Source organism: Globicephala melas, chromosome 2, assembly GCF_963455315.2.
Source record: "Globicephala melas chromosome 2, mGloMel1.2, whole genome shotgun sequence".
In the NCBI taxonomy this organism is placed as follows: domain Eukaryota; kingdom Metazoa; phylum Chordata; class Mammalia; order Artiodactyla; family Delphinidae; genus Globicephala; species Globicephala melas.
In genome coordinates, this window is record NC_083315.2 from 100,643,494 (window position 1) to 100,666,702 (window position 23,209).

At 37.1% G+C, this 23,209-nt stretch overlaps 2 protein-coding genes across 11 annotated transcripts in view; both read right to left on the bottom strand.

The window, feature by feature from the left end:
* The window catches only part of TTC5 (tetratricopeptide repeat domain 5), a 39,916-nt gene extending 39,134 nt beyond the window's left edge, over positions 1-782 (bottom strand). For 2 of the 3 annotated variants that reach the window (XR_009563057.1, XM_030844134.3), the window contains exon 1: positions 703-771. Coding sequence is in view for 1 of the 3 variants with exons in the window: in XM_030844134.3 (XP_030699994.2) it covers positions 703-753 (51 nt within the window). In the remaining 2 variants the exon portion in view is untranslated. Of the gene's footprint in view, positions 1-702 lie in introns of all 3 variants that reach the window. The other variant, XM_060294527.2, reaches the window with a different exon arrangement.
* Positions 783-3,152: 2,370 nt separating this feature from the next.
* The window catches only part of CCNB1IP1 (cyclin B1 interacting protein 1), a 32,545-nt gene continuing 12,488 nt past the window's right edge, over positions 3,153-23,209 (bottom strand). For 5 of the 8 annotated variants that reach the window (XM_060294541.1, XM_060294539.1, XM_060294538.1 and 2 more), the window contains exons 7-10: positions 22,887-22,970; positions 11,056-11,376; positions 5,914-6,247; positions 3,153-4,135 (exon numbers count right to left, since the gene is read on the bottom strand). In XM_060294541.1, coding sequence (XP_060150524.1) covers positions 3,933-4,135; positions 5,914-6,247; positions 11,056-11,352 — 834 coding nt within the window. In that variant the 5' untranslated portion in view covers positions 11,353-11,376; positions 22,887-22,970 and the 3' untranslated portion in view covers positions 3,153-3,932. Of the gene's footprint in view, positions 4,136-5,913; positions 6,248-11,055; positions 11,377-12,659; positions 12,726-14,733; positions 14,778-22,268; positions 22,971-23,209 lie in introns of those variants that run through there. The other 3 variants (XM_030844115.2, XM_060294543.1, XR_009563064.2) reach the window with 3 other exon arrangements.

The window sequence follows — 23,209 nt, forward strand, 5'->3', positions numbered from 1 at the left end:
CTAATGTTTAAATTTCAGGCTGTCTTAGAACACAAAAAACTCAGTTTCTGAGGTTTAAGAAAAATCTTCGGTCATCAAAAGAAAGGTAAAGAACCAAGCAATTAGTTAGCTCCTACCTACCAAGTACAAAAGGCTGTCCCACTCACCACAGTCAACTGTGGACTGGGTGAAGTCTGGAGACTTCTGCCCCAGGCCCCAAACTGGAATTGCACAGTGTGCAAAAAAATCAAAACTGTTAAGTTCTAAGGGGAGTAACCAGAATACACGCGGTGCAAGCCACTACTGTGATCGCTGCCAATTTGAAAGCAGAAAAGTACTGGTCTTTGTGGGGATCAAAACAACATGCGATAGGTAACAGCTCCTGCAGATCTGCCAAACACAAGTGTACGCTATTTGTTGTGAGTGAATTGAGGGGGAAAAAAATTCCCAAGAATGTACAGGAATAAAGTTAGCAATAAATCCTCTTCCCAACAGGTCTGAAATTGAGTGCAGTCAGGTCAGCAGCAGGCGGTCCCAACAAACTGGCTGCGCCCGTCCCCTGCCCGGGACCGCCCCTAGCCAGCTGCGGCTGCACCTTCGGGAGTTGTTATAGTAACAACACAGACACCAGCGGCGGGTATATGTCAAGAAATTCGAAGGCACTGCATAAACTGGGCTCTCTACTTCCTCCCGAGTAAGACAGAGTTTAATCTATGGCTTCACCTGCAATTTCGGCAAAATCTCCTTGACTTCTTCCTCTTCCTCAGCCATCATTTCCCAGACACCCTTAGCTTCTCCGCCCCCAACTTTATAACCACAGAGACGCATACCCGTCCCCACCATGGAGCCACAGCGACATCTAGAGCTCTGGAGGCTTACCGCGCCTGAGTTTTCAAAGAAGCTGGTTTTGAGCTGGTTTTCAAAGAAGGGCGTCGCTCCAAACCTAATTAACCCAATGCCTATAGCTCAAAGGAAATGGTCTGCAATCACTTTCGAATTCATAAACTTGTTTCTTTTCCAAATCCTGTAAACAAAATATTCTCAGATTGAGTGTATACATATTATTGTTTCGTATCTTCCTATTTATTTATACCAAGATTATAATACCCCAAAAAAGAAAACAAGCTAAGACAGTGGATGCCTGTGTTGTTAAGTTTAAAATTTTACAGGAAATGTAGTACAATGGTAAGGTAACTTGTCTGAATGTTTTCCAGGCCTTACAGTGATTTTCTATACATGAGGAATTTTATGATTTTGAACACACTATCCTAATAAATCTACTGCACTTGGGATGGTATTAAGAAAGCCATCACGGGCTTCCCTGGTGGCGCAGTGGTTGAGAGTCCACCTGCCGATGCAGGAGACACGGGCTCGTGCCCCGGTCCACGGAGCGGCTGGGCCCGTGAGCCATGGCCGCTGAGCCTGCGCGTCCAGAGCCTGTGATCCGCAGCGGGAGAGGCCACAACAGTGAGAGGCCGCGTACCGCAAAAAAAAAAAGAAAGCCATCACTAATACACTAATAGTATATGTATTAGTACACTAATAATGCTTATATATTGATAGACTTTATCCCCAAGGGTATTTAAAAAAACAATGTCTCTGGAGAGGGAAATAGGGGGACTGAGGGTTGTCTAGGCAAAGAACATTCTTTTCACTGGGTACACTTTTGAATGTTTTATCATGTACATGTATTACCTATTCAAAAACAAACATAATTTTTATTAAAAAATTTTTAAAAATATATTTATTTATTTTTGGCTGCGTTGGGTCTTCATTGCTGCACGTGGGTTTCTCTAGCTGCAGTGAGTGGGGGCTGCTCTTCGTTGCGGTGTGCGGGCTTCTCATTGCGGTGGCTTCTCTTGTTGTGGAGCATGGGCTCTAGACACATGGGCTCAGTAGTTGTGGCTCACGGGATCTAGAGCGCAGCCTCAGTAGCTGTGGCACAGGGGCTTAGTTGCTACGCAGCACGTAGGATCTTCTCGGACCAGGGCTCGAACCTGTGTCCCGAGGTGGACACAGGTGGATTCTTAACCTCTGTGCTACCAGGGAAGTTCCCAAACATAATTTTTACATAAAAAAGTATTTGCTTCCACATAGACTATCTCTGAAAGAGACACAAGACACTGGGAACAGTAATTGCTTCCAGAAAGGGGAAGTGAGTGGTTGGGGAATAGGGGTGAAAGGTAGAATTTTCACTCTGTGAATTTTTTTTGTACCTTTTGAATTCGTACCATATGAATGTATTAAACACTTAAATAACTTTTTTTTAAGTACCATGTAATAGTCCACCAGAGTTTTTCTTTACCTTTTAGTTTTAATTATAGCTTACTCACACTTCAAACTGATTCTGTGAACCTAACAAAGGAAGAAGCAAAGATTCAGGGCAGAACTCATGAATGTACAAAAATTATTTCTTCAAATCATTTTTTAACAAAATTTAAAACTTCATAGGGCAGAAAAAACTTTGCAATCTATAAAATCTGTGTAATTAGCAATGAAATAGGGAAAAATGTTTTTAAGCTTTTAAGTCAAGATTTTTTCATCCTCTTTCTCAGACACCATTTTAACTTTGGGGTTCAGTAAAAAATAGTTTTGAAGAGATTTTATATTCTATACCCCTAAAGAAGAAAACATTACTTGCTTGCTATTAAATTATGTAAAGCAAGGGCATTCACTTGCCTTTCTGCAATAACTAAATATAAAATATCCTCAAATGATTTCAGTATGACTTTTATTACCTAAAAAACAATGGAATTTGGAATTTAGGGTAATTCCATTGTAGTTCCTCCCAAACCAGTAACAATAAATCATAAAATCTAAGAGGTAGAAAAGGCTGTAAGGATAATTTAATTCAATCCCTCACTTTACAGATGTAGAAACAAAGGCCCAGGAAATTTAAACTCAAACTTGCACAACTAACAAATGGAAAAAAAAAAAAAACTGGAACCTTGATCTTCTTCCTCCCAACCAGTATACTTTCAAGTCTTGCCTCTAATAGGATGTAAAGTTACTGAAAGTGTCCTTCAAATTTCTTTCTTGGCTCTACATTTTAAATAAGTTTCCTGTGATAGTAGTCAGAAATGATCACTATTTAATAAAGAAAAACAAGGAATAAATCGTTAAAAGTATTTTAATTAGTATAATCTCTTGAGATCAACAACACATTGGTAAGTTTTCTGCAGTAGAAGTGCATTTCTAAATAAGTAGACCCAGGGCAACAGCTAGCAAAAGGGTAAAGAAAGTAATTTTATTCTAAAATAAATGCCAAAAAGTCAACTTTACAAAATAACTTTATCAATGTGAATTATTTTTAAATAGAAATAGGAACTAAACATACATGCATCAAATTGTACCTTCATTCACTGACATGAGCACACCTCCAAACAAGTTAATACAAGGGCAAATACATTAAATATATACAAATAAACGTACACACCCAAGTAACAAGCTACAGGCTCACTCACTATTTCCTGAAACCAAAATCTTCACATAAACATACTGCCAAATGCAGCAAAAAAACAATGTAAAGGAACATACATATACATGTATGTATAAATACCAGAACCCAAAGTGACATGTAGCCATATAACATAGGTGCTTATATAGTATGTTTAAAAACATGGCCTATTCAGAAATACCCCAGACAGAAACAAATGGTGATCTACAAAACACCCAATAATACTGTAAGCTTTTCACTACCAGTGAAAACTCAACAGTTCACCCTAAAATTGAGTTTAATAAAACGCTTACACCTTAAAGAATAGAAACAGAAAAGGAAACCTGATTCTAAAGCCACCCACCACTGCCACTGAATCTCTTATAAGTTGAAAATGTGAAGACAACTTCGAAGACTCAATACAAACACAGGGAGGGTGGTGACTCCTATCTAAAACAAAGATTATTTACTAAATGAAATCACTGAAAGTAAACAGAGAAACATTCTGTAAGGTGAACTAAATTCTTTTTACTTTAAAGGCCCTGCTAGAGACTTGCTGCTGCTCTAATTCATTACTTGGGGAGGCAAAACTAAAAAAGCTGTTGGTGGGTTCAGGTGCTGTGGGAGAACCCACAAAAAATGGTCTGAACTGAAAATCTCCATCTCCACCACCCCGATTTCGAACTGGTGTACTGTCCAAAGGAAACCTGGAGTTGTTCCCTAGGAGAAAAATAAGGGAAGAACTTAAGCATCTATTTCCTTACAGATCTTTTGGAACAAAAAGACAAAGTCATTCAATAAATATTGTAACAGAACTCAACTCCTATGAGATGGATAAAACATAAAGCTTGGATAAAGAAAAGGACTATGACGGTCCCCTCCCCTGACCACAGTATATATACCACACCTTCTTCTGTGTGCAGTTTCCAATGATAGCCATTATCTCATCACCAAAAGTAATTTAACGCAATGAAATACTTCAGTAGAGCTAGAATTTATAGTACCACAATTTCATTCATTATCTATTAATCTATATCAAAGGAATAACATATGTATTCGTGTGTGTGTGTAAACTTTTGTTTAAGAACAAATCTTTTTTTAGGATTTCCATAAACACTCTGGAAAACATATGACAACCATGAAAACCTGGCACATATTTATGACCCGAGATCAATTAGAATAGCCTTAAGAAAAATTGTACAATAGATCTAATAAAATAAGCATTTAACAACTTCCACTGAACGCATCCTTGGCTTTAGTTACATAACTAAAGGAGAATGCTGACTATATCTGCTTCAAGCCAACAATGGTAGCAAGAGGTAAAAGTATTAAAAAGGTAAGTGTGCACAAAAAGAGGAACAGGTAAGAACTGGTGAAAATGAAAGAAATTGAAATAAATGTGGATCGTGACAAGGAAAAACTAGGAACACCTATAATGCCCACAAACAATACTACTTTGATTGACTAAATTATATGATTAACTGAAAATTAAGAAGAAACTTATTTTTGTTTCGATTCTCATATCTGATATTTTTCATCTCATTACTTCATGCCTTTTCTGGGACATCGTCTCCTCCCCCACAATAAAATTCAAAAAATGAGGTTTTATAAAAATCCAGCTCAAGATTTTTATTTTTTTGTGTGCCAAAATTTATTAATAGCATAGTAAAAACTATTGGATTCTGTTATATCAAGAGTAGTATAAAGGGGAGAACTCAGGAAGAGATATGAGATTCATTGCATCTGACAAGGCATCTAATAAGCAGAAAAGCTAGACTGTACATTTCCATGGGGCAGGAATCCTATCTGGATAATCCTTATATCTTCATTGCCTAAGATTATGCCTAGTAGCCTGGCACATGAATCATGTTTGGTAAATATTTGATGAATGTATGAATGAATAAACAGAAGAACAAACAAACCAAACAACCGACAGTAACTTAAGAACTGTACAGTCAGTATTGTCACGTGAAAGAAACTAAAACTTGGCCTTCTCAGAGGATAGCAAATACTTAAGAGTGTGGGCTCTGACGATAGCTCTGTGACCTTGACCAATTTACTTAAACTTTATGTTCCTCAGTTTTCTCATCTCTAAAATAGAATGATGATAATAACACCTACCTCATAAAGTTTTGAAAATAACACAAATACATGTAAAGTTATAATAGTCTCTAGCACTTAGTAAGGAATCATTAAATGTCAGCTAATATTATTATTATTACTGCAACTAAATAGCTTTTCATTTGAAGTGGCAATTTGCAACTTTAATTTTAGAATTATTTACTCTGTTCAAATAAATTGAAGATATAACTTAAATGTAAGCAAATAAAATAGATAAAAGTAATGATGGGCAGGCTGACATGCAGATGAAGAACTTAGAGCCTACTACTACTCCAGGTCTCTGGAGTCTCCACTAACTGCTTGGAATTATGCAAGGCACAGTGTGAAAAATCACTGATTTAAAGAACAGATATTGGATATTACATGTCATTTCTTACCTAATGGGAAGCCAAAAACACCAGACTGTGCAATCATAGATGGTTCAAGGGTACCATCTTGGTTAGCAATAGTGATATTTCGTAGCCTAAGGCTATCATAGAGGCCTTGGAGCTTTTGATACTGGCGATTTCTCTCCATAAGTTTCTCAGAGATGTCAGTGAACTTTTTCTTGTATTCTTCTAGCACTTTCTTCATGGAGGTGACCTCCCCTTTCATAGAGGTCAATTCTATATCCTTGCTCTGTATTTGCTGAGTATATATCTTCTCCAACTGTTTCAGATGGCCCTCAGCCTTGCTGAAATTGTATTCTTGATAGAGACGCTCCTGGTGTACCTGTCCCAAGACAGAAAAGAAAGATTTAAGGTAATAAATGCAAAGTTGTATATTTTAACTTTATATTGATACAAACACAGAAAGAAAAGAAAGACACACATACTGAGATGTTATTACTTTAAAGTTTAGAACCAGGTTAAGAAGCAATTAGGATGTACAATAGGATGGTTATTATAGAAAATAATACGCCATGTCACTAAATGCATAGAAAAAAAATCTGGAGGAATATTCTCAAACCACTACAGACTACCGAAAGGTATTTGTTTAACCTTAACAAGTGACACGTAGCTCAAAGGTTTCTAATATATAATACTATATTTCAAGTAATCCATAGTGTGGATAACAGATTATATAAGATAGCCCGCCCCCAATTACCCCTGCCTCCTAGTACTTATATCCTCCCCCTGAGTGTGGACAGGACCTGTGATTAGAATACAGGAAAAATGACAGGATATGGCTTCATCAGTACATTACATAAGAATATAAGGTTTGTCTTACTAGCACACTCTCTCTCTTGCTGGATTTGTGGAAGCAAGAGGCCAAATTGGAAAGGCCAACAGGCAAGTAACTAAGAGCAGCCTCTGGGCAATAGCCAGCAAAACATTGAGGTCACAGGGACTTTAAGTATAGACTTTACAACCTTCACAAAAATTAACTCGAAACTGATTACATATCTAAATGTAAAACACCAAAACTATAAAATTCCTATAAGTTAACATAGGAGAAAATCTAAATGACCTTGGGTTTGGTGGTGACTTTTTAGATAAAATACCAAAGGCACAATCTATAAAAGAAATAACTGACAAGCTAGACTTCATTAAAATTAAAAATTTCTGTTCTGCAAAAGACAATGTCAAGAAAATAAGAAGACAAGCCACAGACTAAGAGAAAATATTTTCAAAAGACACATCTGGTAAGATATGTCCAAAATATTTTCAAAAGACACATCTGATTAAGAACTCTTAAAACTCAACAATAAGAAAACAACCCAATTTTATAAAATGGGCCAAAGACCTTAATAAACACTTCACCGAAGAATATATACCGATGACAAAAAAGTGTATGAAAAGATGCTCCACATCATATGTAATCAGGGAAATGTAAATTAAAACAATGAGATACGACTACATACCTATTAGAATGACACAAATTCAGAACACTAACAACCCCAAATGCTGTCAAGGTGTACAGCAAAAGGAACTCTTTCATTGCTAGTAGGAATGCAAAATGTTATCACCACTTAGGAAGATAGTTCGGCAGTTTCTTACAAAAGTAAACATACTCTTGCCATACAATCCAGCAATTGTGCTCTTTAGTATTTACCCAAAGGAGCTGAAAATATATGTTCTGCATACAGATATGTGTAGCAGTTTTATTCATAATTACCAAAAGATGGAAGCAATCAAGATGTCCTTTAGCAGGTGAATGGATAAATCTAACAATGGAATAAAATTCAACACTAAAAAGAAATGAACACTATCAAGCCATGAAAAAACATGGAGGAAACAAACTCATATTAGTTAAGTGAAAGAAGCCAATATGAAAAGGTTACAAACTGTATTATTCCAATTATATGACAGTCTGGAAAAGGCAAAACTGTGGAGACAGTAAAATTATCAGTGGTTGCCAGGAGTTGGTGTTAAGGAGAGATGAATAGGTGGTGCACAGAGGATTTTTAGGGCCGTGAAACTACTCTGTATGACACTGTCATACTGCATACACATCATTATATATTTGTCCAAACTCATGGAATGTACAACCCAAAGAGAGAATCCTAATATAAACAATGGACTTTGGTGGGTGATAGTGATGTGTCAATGTAAGTTCATCATTTGTAACAAATGTACCACTCTGGTGGGGGATGTTGATAACGGGGAGGCTGTGCATGTATGGGGACAGGGCATATAGGAAAACTCTGCACATCCCTCTCAAATTTGCTGTGAACCTAAAACTGCTTTATAAATAAAGTCCATTAAAGAGAATAAAAACAGGCCCTCAGTCTGATAGTTCATTAGAAAGTGAATGCCGCCAACAACCACATGAGCTTCAAAGCAGATCCTTCTCCAGTCAAGATTCAGATGAAACTGCAGCCCTTGTCAACACCTCGACTGCAGCCTTGTGAGACCCTGAGCAGAATCCATGCATAGACTCTTTTTTTTATTTTTACATTTTTTTTTTTTTGCGGTACGCGGGCCTCACTGTTTGGCCTCTCCTGGTGCGGAGCACAGTCTCCGGACGCACAGGCTCAGCGGCCATGGCTTACGGGCCTAGCTGCTCCGCGGCACGTGGGATCTTCCCGGACCGGGGCACGAACCCGTGTCCCCTGCATCGGCAGGTGGACTCTCAACCACTGCGCCACCAGGGAAGCCCCCATGTGTAGACTCTTGATCCACAGAAACTGAGATAATAAACATGTGTTGTTTTTAGGCCACTAAATTTGCTGTTTAAGCCACTAAACTTGTTATACATCAATAGACAACTACTACACACAGAAACCAACTTTGGCTTATCTTTGGATTCACTGTCCTTTAAATATTGACAGAAAGTGAAATATGACCACTCTTTTTTTTAACCATTTTTTAATTTGCCCATTCTATATAGTTTGATGTAACTCTACCAAGTCTGGGTTACCTGTCCCTATAGTGTGGTCCCATAGCACTTTCTACTTCCCTTATCATTATTGGCATGAAAAACGTATTGTAAATGTTTGGGTTTTTTCTTTATCTTTATCACCACTAAACTGTAGCCTCCTTGAAGCTCCTTATATATTGTTCATTACTGTATACCCAGCACCTAAGATGGTGCATGAGATATAAGTGTTTCCTGGCATTCAAAAAACTATATGTTGAATATATATATATATATATATATATATATATATAGAGAGAGAGAGAGAGAGAGAGAGAGAGAGAGAGAGAATGACTAATAGGAAAAAAAGTGAATAAATGAAGTAGAGAAAAATCATTTCTGGCTACTAGTTCATTCACTGGTTTCCACCACATCTGAAAAGATGAGAACAATACCACATGTTCATGTTCAATCAATACTACCCCCCCAAATTGGAATCTACTTTAAGACAGAATGTCTATTCATTCAGTCAATAAGTATTTACTGAGACTTAAGACCAGTAATGATGGTCACTGAGGACCCAGAGAAATACAGGAATCAAAACTTGACCTAAAGAGCTCTCCTAACTAGAGAAGATGAACAAATATATAAATAATTACAATACAGGATAAATAATACAACAAAGGTAAGCATAAGAAGATACAGGATCATGTAAGAAGAACACCTTACCTAGAAAAATATAATGATAATATTTACTTGACAGATGACAAATAGAACCTTTAAGAAGCATTATTATAAATGCATATACAAGATATAACAATATACTCAAGGACATGATAAAAGTTCTCCACAGGAAGGCCTTTCTAAGAAGGAGCCAAAGGCAGAAATCAAAAAGGGAAAGAAATAAGTATGTGAATTTGAAGATAAAAATGCTCATCACAGCATTTTTTAAAATAACTTACAAACAAATTATGATACAATCCAATCATTAAAATTATAATTACATCAAATACACAAAAATTTTAAACTTCTGTATGTCAAAAAAAGCAATGAAGACTAATAAAAGTGGAAAAAAATTTCTAGCAACATCTGAGTTAAGTATATATATAGAAAGAATTCTTTCAAATCAGTAGGGAAAAAACTACAGCAACTAAAAAAACAAACTGAAACAGGCAATTAATAAAAGAAAAATACATTAAAAATACAAGAAAATGTGTTCATCTAAAAGTCATCCAAGAAATGAATATTCAGAGAGCAATAAGATTCTATTTTGCCCATATCTAATTGGTGAGTAGAAAGTATGGAGAACAAGCACCCTCCTACACTTCTTAAGGGAACACAAATTGACATGATCTAACTGGAGGGCAACTTAAAAATACTACAATTTTTAAAACTTTGACATGTTTAAATCCACTTTCAGGAACTTAAACTTAGCAAAATATTAAGGATATGAATTTAATGATAACGGCCCATCATAGCATTTTTTAATAATGGAAATAAATTATGATATATTATGACCATTAAAATTATGATTATAGAATGGCTAATTTTTAAATATTTAATAAAATACTCGTAACAGGCATAATATATTATCAATTTACCTGGCCACTGAAACAGTGTCTGTGGTATTACCCTATTTTTGTACAGACAAAATATATTATTTTGCCTATGTACAAAATATATAGACTATATATATACATATATATATATTTATACGCAGAAAAAGTCTAGTAGGGACTTCTCTGGTGGTCCAGCGGTTAAGACTCCACACTCCCAATGCAGGGGGCCCAGGCCCAGGGAATTAGATCCCACATGCCACAACTTAAAGAGCCCGCATGCCACAACTAAAGATCCCGCATGCTGCAATGAAGATCCTGAATGCGGGAATGAAGATCCCGAGTGCCGCAACTAAGACCCAGAGTAGCCAAATAAGTAAATAAATAAATATTTTAAAAAGAGAGAGAGAGAACACACAAAAAAAGAAAAAGTCTAGCAATACACAAACAAAAATATATCAACACTGGTTATCTCTGAGCGATGGAATTATGGATGGTTTTTATTTTCTTCCTTTTGGATTTTCAACAATAAACATTACTTTAGAAAAAAAGAAAATTTATTAAAAATAAAGTTTTCCATACATTCATTAAAAAATAAATACAAACACAGTGAAGGAAAAACATTAGAAGCTTTCACATGTGCCTCAAATCATACCCTCCAGAGAAACTAGTCTAAGCACTAACCTGATACGTCCAGAAGGCCAGTGCTCGGGAGCTAATGTCCAACACAATCTCTGGTCGAAGTCCCGCCAATACCATGGCTTTATATTCCTCTGATGGACTGAGTTCTGTGCGGACAATATCTAGCTTTCCAGAAAGAGTACTGTTGCAGGCAGGGCAGATAGCTGGTGAACGACTAAACTCACCACTGCCATGCTGATCACAGAATATATGAGAGCAGGCAGTGACCCATGCATAACCAGAGAGTTTGATGCGACACTTGCGATAGTTACAAAGCAGCATGTCTTCACACAAAGACATAATAGATAATAAGGTTTCCAGATGCTGAAAAGAATCCGAAAAAGGGGTAAATGAAAAAGTCAAATTGCAGTAAAATTAAATAAATAGATAAGTAAAACGTTTTTATTCTATTAAGACAAAATAATGTACCTTTTATTAGGCTTTTGTATTTATTATAAAAAATATATAATATTGATTTCAGTCACCCAAAAATACTGGGTTCCTTCTTTGTGCAAACCACTACCAAGGCCATGAAAAAACTTTTTAAGGAAAAAGTTAAAGACACAGGTGGTTCCACATCTTACTTACAAGTCAAAAATATATGTTCATGGAAAAAAACGGTTTGGGAACATTTACAAAGTACAAATAAATAAAAATTAAATTAGTGCTTTTTGCCATTCTTCAATACCTAAACAAAAATCCAAATTTATTACCCATTCATAGTTCGCTAGAATATTTTAGTATCCCTTCTCACACTTGGAAGATATAAAAGTCCAGGCACTGATTTCAGGCATTCTTTAATGCAAAGTATTTTAAGTTACGTTTTTAGGTTTTCATATATACTGAGTCCTCAGATTCTTTACCTGTGCTGCCTTGACTAAAAAAGAGTAGTAATCTGATAGTATTAAATGGAAACTAACCTAAGTCATCCAAGTAGTTGACATTATGAAGCCTGAAAATCTATATAAAAGCAGATTTTATCACCAATTAAACAACTCACCTATTAATATAAATACTATTCAATGCTGCGCTTCTATTTCAAACATTTGTAAAAACATGTAAATACACAAGTTATTTTTCAATATAGTGTTCACTGTTACTGGAGTTTTACTAATCCAAACTAGGCAGCAGTATTCTGAATATACCAAAATTAGTCATATATTGTATAAAATAATAGTAACACACCAATTATACACCAAGGGAAGATGGTCACATTTATGAACTGATAAATTCCGTCAAGAATGTTGCCTTGGTCATAGGGGTGGACAAGAATGCTCTGACACCTTTACCCCAAATGCCCCAGCTGAGGGTGTCTCCACAGGTATAGGCACCAGGCGGCGGGAGTTATGAGGCCTATTTTCTCTCCGGCAGGGCAATATGCCGAGGGGTAGCAGTTTGGAACCTGAGCCCCTTCTCAGGCAGAGCGAGAAGCGCAGCTAATTCCAAATTTTCCACAAGGTGGGAGAAAGAGCCAATTTAGTGAGCTGTCCAAGTTAGCGAGGACCAAGTTTTGAGGGTTAGACTCACGGAAACTTCAAATTCGCGGCCCGCTTTCCGCGCTCGAAAGGGAAAATACTAACAACACTAATACCAATAAAATATCTAACCGGAGGCGCCCAGGAAAAGCGCGGGAAAACGCCGTTGCCTCCTCAACTCCACGACGAGCGACGATTCGCCACGGACGTCGCCACTACGTCTGAGGGCGCATGCGCGGAGTCGCCCGGGAGCCCGGGTTCCCGCCGCTCAGGATCCTGGGACCCGCCGGGCTGTGGCACCTGCGCTGTGGGCGGTTCCCCCCCCCCCGCCCCCACGCCCCGCCGCCCGTCCCGGGTACGTGCCCCTCAGAGAGCGACTCTGACTGGGCCTGGCCTAGGTTTCCCACTTGGGAGCCCCGCAGATACTGTCATCGTGTGCTCTTTTCAGCCCTCGACTGGCACAAGAGTGACATCCTAGCTGTCATGGGCCTAACATTTGAGGTCAGAGCAGAGTGCGTACAGTTGAGAAGCTAAGAGCCTCTGAGTACCCGCAGGCGTTTGTCCTGGGAAAATTTGGGGAGTACCGACTGGGCAACAAAGGCTTTCTAAGTATTTAAGGGAAAAGTCCCCAAAATTGTGCGATACCTATAATTTGACACCTAACACCTCTGTGTTGAGGTAGATTCTGCCGTTTTTTTTAATCCATCTTGAAATAGACATCTTTCCAGCTTTTCCACATCCTCTGTATAATATTAAAGAACTTTCTTGATTCAGAGTCTGCATTATGAACATTCATTGCAGCTCTAGGAACGAAGCGATAGGATCGGGTGTCACAGCTGTTTTGAGGTCATCTGCCTGTGTGCTTTCCTGGACCTGCTTGTAATTGTTTAAATATCTGTACTGGCTTTATCCTAATGCTGTTACCTGTCACTTTTTCTGTTCTGTGCATACTGTATGACTTTCTGCTCAATCTATGAGTCTATTAGTATTCATATTAGAAATTAAGCCAAGAGCTTGAGGGGTCCTCAGGATACACGCCTTAATTAAAGGTGGTCTTTTGTCGCCACCTTTCCAGATTATGTGAAAACAGTATGAATTAGTAACAGAAACAACCCAATAAATCAGGAACACAATGGACACTAAGCCCTGCAAACCCCTTTATGGGTTGTGAATCTGTATACTAAACCTTTCTCCTTCAAACAGAAACCTATCCTGATTAAACAACTTTCTGCTCATTTTTTGTCTATTTGCAACTAGTTCATAGTAATCAGGGTCGTCTTGGCCTTTGTATACTTTTCCTAAAACATCTGACAGTTTAGAATAGAAACTCAATTCTAGTGGTACAAAATAGGTTTGAAGAAAATTAGGGGTTCATGTGTAAACCATGTAATCCTTAACATGTTCTGGTTATCTGAGCCTTTTGTGCATTTTCTGGTTTTAACTATGCCAAATGTAGAAATACTACTTAAAGTACAATAAAAGGGTATAATCTCATTTCAAGTTATAAACACAAAGCATTCAAATTCTACCAGTACCTAACTTTATGATTCTAGCCAAGTTACCTTTGTGCTGCAGTATGATCCCTTCCTGCTTCTTCATCAATATCGATTCCCCAGTGATACTGATTCCCCAAACCTCAGTGTGTTACCCACACCATTTTCTCTCTAACTCAGTTTCCAATTTCCAACCCATTTAGCTAAAAGCCTGTATGAATTAAAACACACACACACACACACCCCACACACATTTTGGGACGGGGGGAGAGAACCTGTTTCGCCAGATAGGAGAAAAGGGGGGTGGCTACAAAGTCTTAATATCCCAGTAGACTGGAACACCAGGAATTGACCTGTTTCTTGGTGGCATGTTGTTGGCAAAACTAGTAAAGTAGTCTTGTTCAGGCTTGAGGCAGAAGCAGGCCTCTGCTCGACCTGTGACCCTGCCTGGACTGCGTGCCTGCTTGCACACCTAACAATTGCTGCTAGCAAGTCAAGCGGTGCTTACAATAACAAAGGGAGTGGGTCTTGGAATTTCTGGAGTCCTGGGGACCTGGCCAGTCCCCCACATTCTGGAACATCTTGTGACTCACATGGTGAAACCAACAGCATTGTTGAATCCAGAACTGCATTTTTGCACACAAACTGATGATATCAGTTTGAGGCCAGGAATTATAAACGGAAGCCCCCAGAACTCCAATCTGAAGTCTCACCTGTGGGGTGGATGCACCATCCGGGACCCTTCCCAACTGGGGCTCCAGATTGCTGTCACTTGGGACTTTCCAGCTGCTGTTTGGATCTGGAAGTAGGTGTCGGCACAATTCGGTGATGTATATCCTGTTATGTTTCTCTAATATTCTTATTCCTTTCCTTCTAATGACTGTATATTAAAATTAAGTTTAATCACCTTTCATTAAAGAATTGATTAAAGCTGTTTATTTATGTGAAACAAGTGGTTATTTTGCCAACGAATCCAACAAACCTTAAAACTGAAAGCAGGCTTTCAGCAAAACACGTGTCCTGTTCTCTCATGACAGACAAAACCTTCAATGGCTCATTTCTAAGGTGCTCCTGGGGATGAGACCACTGAAATCAATCAAGGCTGGGATACAGAGACCCATCGACCAAAAAGAGCTCTTTAAAATATTGGTTTTTATTATTAAATATCAAGCTTATCAAAAATGTATGGAGAATGACCACCACTCAGCTTTAGTAAACCCAAAACTTTCTCACATTTGATATTTTTAATGAGGTAACAAATTACAGATACAGTTGAAGCTTCCCCTGTGTACACCTCAATCCACTTTCCTCTTACTTCTTCAGAGGTAAACTAGCCAGATTTTGGTGTTTATCATTCTCATGCATGCTTTTATACTTTTAATATATGTATGCACATCAAACTTGGTTGTGCATATTCTTTTTTTCTTTTTGTCAGCTTGTGTATTCAGAGCCCCATGGAGAGTGGCTCTTTCTCACATGGGTAAACTTACATCTCAGAATCTCCAGTGAACACCGTAACTGCCGTGTAGACTATTTATTTCAAGCTGACCAGTCTATTGTCTCCCTATCACATTTTAATAAGAAGCACAGAATTGTGAAATGTTGTGGGAGGCATGTAGGGAATTATTAAACTGTTCAGTGACAAAGGGCACTGATGATACCCTGATGCCATAACACTAATCATAGGAATAACATGGCCAGTGGATTGAAGATACTTAAAATCGAACAGACAAGGTGCCCCCACTTGAAGAGTGCCAGACTAGGCACAGGTGCCATTTGCTTGTGACACTCCTTTTCCTGTATTTTCGGGACTGACCCACCCTCTATATGATGGGCACTTCCCTCTTCACCTCTTTACTTTTTATTTGAATTTTATTTTATTTATTTTTTTATGCAGCAGGTTCTTATTAGTCATCCATTTTATACACATCAGTGTATACATGTCAATCCCAACCGCCCAGTTCATCACACCACCACCCCCACTCCCCACTTCCCTCCCTTGGTGTCCATACATTTGTTCTCTGCATCTGTGTCTCTATTTCTGCCCGGCAAACTGGTTCATCTGTACCACTTTTCTAGGTTCCACAAATATGCGTCAATATACGATATTTGTTTTTCTCTTTCTGACTTACTTCACTCTGTATGACAGTCTCTAGATCCATCCACGTCTCTACAAATGACCCAATTTTGTTCCTTTTTATGGCTGAGTAATATTCCATTGTATATATGTACCACAACTTCTTTATCCATTCATCTGTCGATGGGCATTTAGGTTGCTTCCATGACCTGGCTATTGTAAATAGTGCTGCAATGAACATTGGGGTGCATATGTCTTTTTGAATTATGGTTTTCTCTGGGTATATGCCCAGTAGTGGGATTGCTGGGTCATATGGTAATTCTATTTTTAGTTTTTTAAGGAACCTCCATACTGTTCTCCATAGTGGCTGTATCAATTTACATTCCCACCAACAGTGCAGGAGGGTTCGCTTTCCTCCACACCCTCTCCAGCATTTGTTGTTTGTAGATTTTCTGATGATGCCCATTCTAACCAGTGTGAGGTGATACCTCATTGTAGTTTTGATTTGCATTTCTCTGATAATTAGTGATGTGGAGCAGCTTTTCATGTGCTTCTTGGCCATTTGTATGTCTTCTTTGGAGAAATGTCTATTTAGTTCTTCTGCCCATTTTTGCACTGGGTTGTTTGTTTTTTTTAATATTGAGCTGCATGAGCTGTTTATATATTTTGGAGATTAATCCTTTGTTGATTCGTTTGCAAATATTTTCTCCCATTTTGAGGGTTGTCTTTTCGTCTTGTTTATAGTTTCCTTTGCTGTGCAAAAGCTTTGAAGTTTCATTATGTCCCATTTGTTTATTTTTGTTTGTATTTCCATTACTCTAGGAGGTGGATCAAAAAAGATCTTGCTGTGATTTATGTCAGAGTGTTCTTCCTAGGCTTTCCTCTAAGAGTTTTACAGTGCCTGGTCTTACATTTAGGTCTCTAATCCATTTTGAGTTTATTTTTGTGTATGGTGTTAGGGAATGTTCTAATTTCATTCTTTTACATGTAGCTATCCAGTTTTCCCAGCACCACTTAGTGAAGAGACTGTCTTTTCTCCATTATATATCCTTGCCTCCTTTTCATATTAGTTGACCATAGGTGCATGGGTTTATCTCTGGGCTTTCTGTCTTGTTCCATTGATCTATATTTCTGTTTTTGTGCCAGTACCATATTCTCTTGATTACTGTAGCTTTGCAGTATATTCTGAAGTCAGGGAGTCTGATTCCTCCAGCTCTGTTTTTTTCCCTGCTTTGGCTATTCAGGGTCTTTTGTGTCTCCATACAAATTTTAAGATTTTTTGTTCTAGGTCCATAAAAAATGCCATTGGTAATTTGATAGGGATTGCATTGAATCTGTAAATTGCTTTGAGTACTATAGTCATTTTCACAACATTGATTCTTCCAATCCAAGAACATGGTATATCTCTCCATCTGTTGGTATCATCCTTAATTTCTTTCATCTGTGTCTTATAGTTTTCTGCATACAGGTCTTTTGTCTCCCTAGGTAGGTTTATTCCTAGGTATTTTATTCTTTTTGTTGCAATGGTAAATGGGAGTGCTTCCTTAATTTTTCTCTTTCATATTTTTCATCATTAGTGTATAGGAATGCAAGAGATTTCTGTGCATTAATTTTGTAACCTGCAACTTTACCAAATTCGTTGACTAGCTCTAGTAGTTTTCTGGTGGCATCTTTAGGATTCTGTATGTATAGTATCATGTCATCTGCAAACAGTGACAGTTTTACTTCTTCTTTCCCAATTTGTATTCCTTTTATTTCTTTTTCTTCTCTGATTGCCGTGGCTAGGACTTCCAAAACTATGTTGAATAATAGTGGCAAGAGTGGACATCCTTGTCTTGTTCCTGATCTTAGAGGAAATGCTTTCAGGTTTTCACCATTGAGAATGATGTTTGCTGTGGGTTTGCTGTACATGGCCTTTATTATGTTGAGGTAAGTTCCCTCTATGCCCACTTTCTGGAGAGTTTTTACCATAAATGGGTGTTGAATTTTGTCAAAAGCTTTTTCTGCATCTATTGAGATGACCATATCATTTTTATTCTTCAAATTGTTAATATGGTGTATCACATTGATTGATTTGCATATATTGAAGAATCCTTGAATCCCTGGGATAAATCCCACTTGATCATGGTGTATGATCCTTTTAATGTGCTGTTGGATTCTATTTGCTAATATTTTGTTGAGAATTTTTGCATCTATATTCATCAGTGATATTGGTCTGTAATTTTCTTTTTTGTAGTATCTTTGTCTGGTTTTGGTATCAGGGTGATGGTGGTCTCATAGAATGAGTTTGGGAGGGTTCCTTCCTCTGCAGCATTTTGGAAGAGTTTGAGAAGGATGGGTGTTAGCTCTTCTCTAAGTGTTTGATAGAATTCACCTGTGAAGCCATCTTGTCCTGGACTTTTGTTTGTTGGAAGATTTTAAATCACAGTTTCAATTTCATTACTTGTGATTCGTCTGTTCATATTTTCTGTTTCTTCCTGGTTCAGTCTTGGAAGGTTATACGTTTCTAAGAATTTGTCCATTTCTTCCAAGTTGTCCATTTTATTGGCATAGGGTTGCTTGTAGTGGTCTCTTAGGATACTTTGTATTTCTGCAGTGTCCATTGTAACTTCACCTTTTTCATTTCTAATTTTATTGATTTGAGTCCTCTCCCTCTTTTTCTTGATGAGTCTAGCTAATGGTTTATCAATTTTGTTTATCTTCTCAAAGAACAAGCTTTTAGTTTTATTGATCCTTGCTATTGTTTTCTTTGTTTTTATTTCTGGTCTGATCTTTATGATTTCTTTCCTTCTGCTAACTTTGGGTTTTGTTTGTTCTTCTTTCTCTAGTTCCTTTAGGTGTAAGGTTAGATTGTTTGTTTGAGATTTTTCTTGTTTCTTGAGGTAGGCTTGTATAGCTATAAACTTCCCTCTTAGAACTGCTTTTGCCACATCCCATAGGTTTTTGATTGTCATGTTTTTGTTGTCATTTGTCTCTAGGTATATTTTGATTTCCTCTTTGATTTCTTCAGTGATCTCTTGGTTATTTAGTAACATATTGCTTAGTCTCCATGTGTTCATGTTTTTTACGTATTTTTCCTTGTAATTGATTTCTAATCTCATAGCGTTGTGGCCAGAAAAGATGCGTGATATGATTTCAATTTTCTTAAATTCACTAAGGCTTGATTTGTGACCCAAGATGTGATCTATCATGGAGAATGTTCCATGCGCACTTGAGAAGAAAGTGTAATCTGCTGTTTTTGGATGGAATGTCCTATAAATTTCGATTAAACCTATCTTGTCTATTGTGTCATTTAAAGTTTGTGTTCCCTTATTAATTTTGTCTGGATGATCTGTCCATTGGTGTAAGTGAGGTGTTAAAGTCCCCCACTATTATTGTGTTACTGTCGATTTCCTCTTTTATAGCTATTAGCAGTTGCCTTATATATTGAGGTGCTCCTATGTTGGGTGCATATATATTTATAATTGTTATATCTTTTTCTTGGATTGATCCCTTGATCATTATGTAATGTTCTTCCTTGTCTCTTGTAACATTCTTTATTTTAAAGTCTATTTTATCTGATATGAGTATTGCTACTCCTGCTTTCTTTTGATTTCCATTTGCATGGAATATCTTTTTCCATCCCCTCAGTTTCAGTCTTTATGTGTCCCTAGGTCTGATGTTGGTCTCTTGTAGACAGCATATATATGGGTCTTGTTTTTGTATTCATTCAGCAAGCCTGTGTCTTTTGGTTGGAGCATTTAATCCATTCCTTTTTAAGGTAATTATTGATATGTGTGTTCCTATGACCATTTTCTTAATTGTTTTGGGTTTGTTTTTGTAGGTCCTTTTCTTCTCTTGTGTTTCCCACTTAGAGAAATTCCTTTAGCATTTGTTGAAGAGCTGGTTTGGTGGTGCTGAATTCTCTTAGCTTTTGCTTGTCTGTAAAGCTTTTGATTTCTCCATCAAATCTGAATGAGATCCCTGCTGGGTAGAGTAAGCTTGGTTGTAGGTTCTTCCCTTTCATCACTTTAAGTATATCATGCCACTCCCTTCTGGCTTGTAGAGTTTCTGCTGAGAAATCAGCTGTTAACTTTATGGGAGTTCTCTTGTATGTTACTTGTCATTTTTCCCTTGCTGCTTTCAATAATTTTTCTTTGTCTTTAATTTTTGCCAGTTTGATTACTATGTGTCTCGGTGTGTGTCTCCTTGGGTTTATCCTGTATGGGACTCTCTGTGCTTCCTGGACTTGGGTGGCTATTTCCTTTCCCATGTTAGGGAAATTTTTGACTATAATCTCTTCAAATATTTTCTTGGGTCCTTTCTCTCTCTCTTCTCCTTCTGGGACCCCTATAATGCAAATGTTTTTGCATTTAATGTTGTCCCAGAGGTCTCTTAGGCTGTCTTCATTTCTTTTCATTCTTTTTTCTTTATTCTGTTCTGCAGCAGTGAATTCCACCTTTCTGTCTTCCAGGTCACTTATCTGTTCTTCTGCCTCAGTTATTCTGCTATTGATTCATTCTAGTGTATTTTTCATTTCAGTCATTGTGTTGTTCATCTCTGTTTGTTTGTTCTTTAATTCTTCTAGATCTTTGTTACACATTTCTTGCATCTTCTCGATCTTTGCCTCCATTCTGTTTCCGAGGTCCTGGATCACCTTCACTATTATTATTCTGAATTCTTTTTCTGGAAGGTTGCCTATCTCCACTTCATTTAGTTGTTTTCCTGGGGTTTTATCTTGTTCCTTCATCTGGTACATAGCTCTGTGCCTTTTCATCTTGTCTATCTTTCTGTGAATGTCTTGCATGTTCTAAAACTACTAAATCTTCTCACAGAACAAATATCAGTTGGCCATAATTTTAATTCATTGTTTTTGAGATGTAAAGCTAATATACATACCTTGTATTAATTCATTTTAATAGCCAAATGCTACAAACCACAATTTATTCATTCATTCTTCTAATGGATATTAGTTCCAGGCTTTTACAATTAAAAATACTACTGCAATGAACTTTCTGTACATGCCTCCTTGAATACACATGTCAAGAATTCTTATAGAATACTCAAAGAGCAGGTATAAGCATCTTCCAATAAACTAGATGTTGCCAAACCATTCTCTAAAGTAATAACATAAATTTCACTGCCACCAGCAAAGATGAGAGCCCACTACTCCAGCCTCGGCAACATGTTTAAGTGTCAAGGTTGTTTTGTTTTCATTTTTGCCCATCTGATGGCAGTGAAATGGTATCTCAGTGTTGTTTCAATGTGGAAATCTTTTATTAATAGTTAGGTAAAGCATCTTTTCATGTGAATTACTACTCAGGGATCCTCATCTATGAATTGTCCATTCATATCCTTTGATCATTTTCTTGATTTAAATGGAGACTTTGTCAGTTACCTGATGTGCAAATATAAGTTTGAATTTTAGTGTATACAAATTTATCGATCTTTCCTTTTTGTGCTTTAGGTGTACTCCAGTGTCATAGTCTTTGCTTTTCTACAGGTTTAAAGTTTTGCTTTTCATTTATAGATCTTTAATCCATTCTTCCTAAGAAGCCTGGATAAACTCTGAAAGCACAATTTGTGCTTACATATCACTTATACCATTTAACTGCAGGTTACTTTACCTTTCAAAATGGTATTTTTACCATGAAGTTTGATTTTGATCTTATTCAGATATTTTAAGTACATATTGGCTATATTATTTATGCACCATGTTTCTCTAAGAGCTTCAGAGATAATATTCTTCCCCCCTTATTATCTTTGAATCTGTCAGCATCATCTACTCTAAAACTAATTTGATACTTATATTTGTTTTAATAGAAGAATCTAAAGAATAGGTTTCATATTCTAACAGAAGTTATTATAGTTGCATACCATTTGTGTGATTCTGGCATAAGCACAAGTATTAAATTTCATTCCAAAACACAGTGAAGTATACCAAACTTCCAATATTTGGATGTATATTTTGTACCCCTTGCATGTTAAATATACCCTCATGGATGTAAATAAGGAATATAGAGCAAAAAAATCTGTAAAGTATAATTTAGCCAAAACAATTGAGAATATTTCAACATTAAATATAAAGCAAAAAAAAACAAACAGGGCTTCCCTGGTGGCGCAGTGGTTGGGAGTCCGCCTGCCTATGCGGGGGACATGGGTTCGTGCCCCGGTCCAGGAGGATCCCACATGCCGCGGAGCGGCTGGGCCCATGGGCCATGGCCGCTGAGCCTGTGCATCCGGTGCCTGTGCTCCACAACGGGAGAGGCCACAACAGTGAGAGGCCCGGTACCGCCAAAAACAAACAAACAAACAAACAAGCAAAGACTTTTTAATCACACCTGAGTGGTATGTGCAATTTAAATCAATGAAAAATTTCCAATGAAATGTACATAATAAAAGATATCCTACTAAATATTAGTAAGCTTTTATATATCTATTCCTCACATACACAGTTTGTTTTGGCAGCCATTCTTCATTGCCTCTTAAAGGATCAAGCATCATAATCAGATATTAAGTAGACTCATTGGTATCCAGATAGTTTATACATCAGAGTCAAAATTTAAGTCCCAGTTATTCCATGTAAATGTCTTGCTGAAATGCCATTAAAATGGTTGTTATTTTCCAGGGATTAAAAAATACAAAATTCTATGGAGATTTTAATTAACTTCAAATATTTTTTGAGTATCTATTCTGGGCCAGGCATTACAGATAAGCAAGTTATCCTGCTTTCATGGAGTTTACAATCTAGCAAACAATCAAAGAATAATAGAAGAAAATATTTTACTCTGTTTTTTTGCTGCCTCTTACATTTTTGAAAGTTGATTCTATAAACCATTTCTGGTGAGAAAAGTCAGTGTCCGTCTTTAATTTGAAGAATCATTTACCTTCATGCTGCAAAGAAGAAGATATTTTTAATACTTCCCTGAAATGTGTGAATAACTACTCAATAGAAAACTGAGTAAACCATTTAAAATTTATACATGAATGACTTCAGAGTATAATGTTACAATAACTCCCAGAATCAACTGACTAGAGCTCTTTCTTTCATAGCCCTAGATCAGTGCTATTCAAAAGCAATTGCAATCAAAACGTTCTCTATACATTAGATCCTCATGTTTTAAAATTAGTGG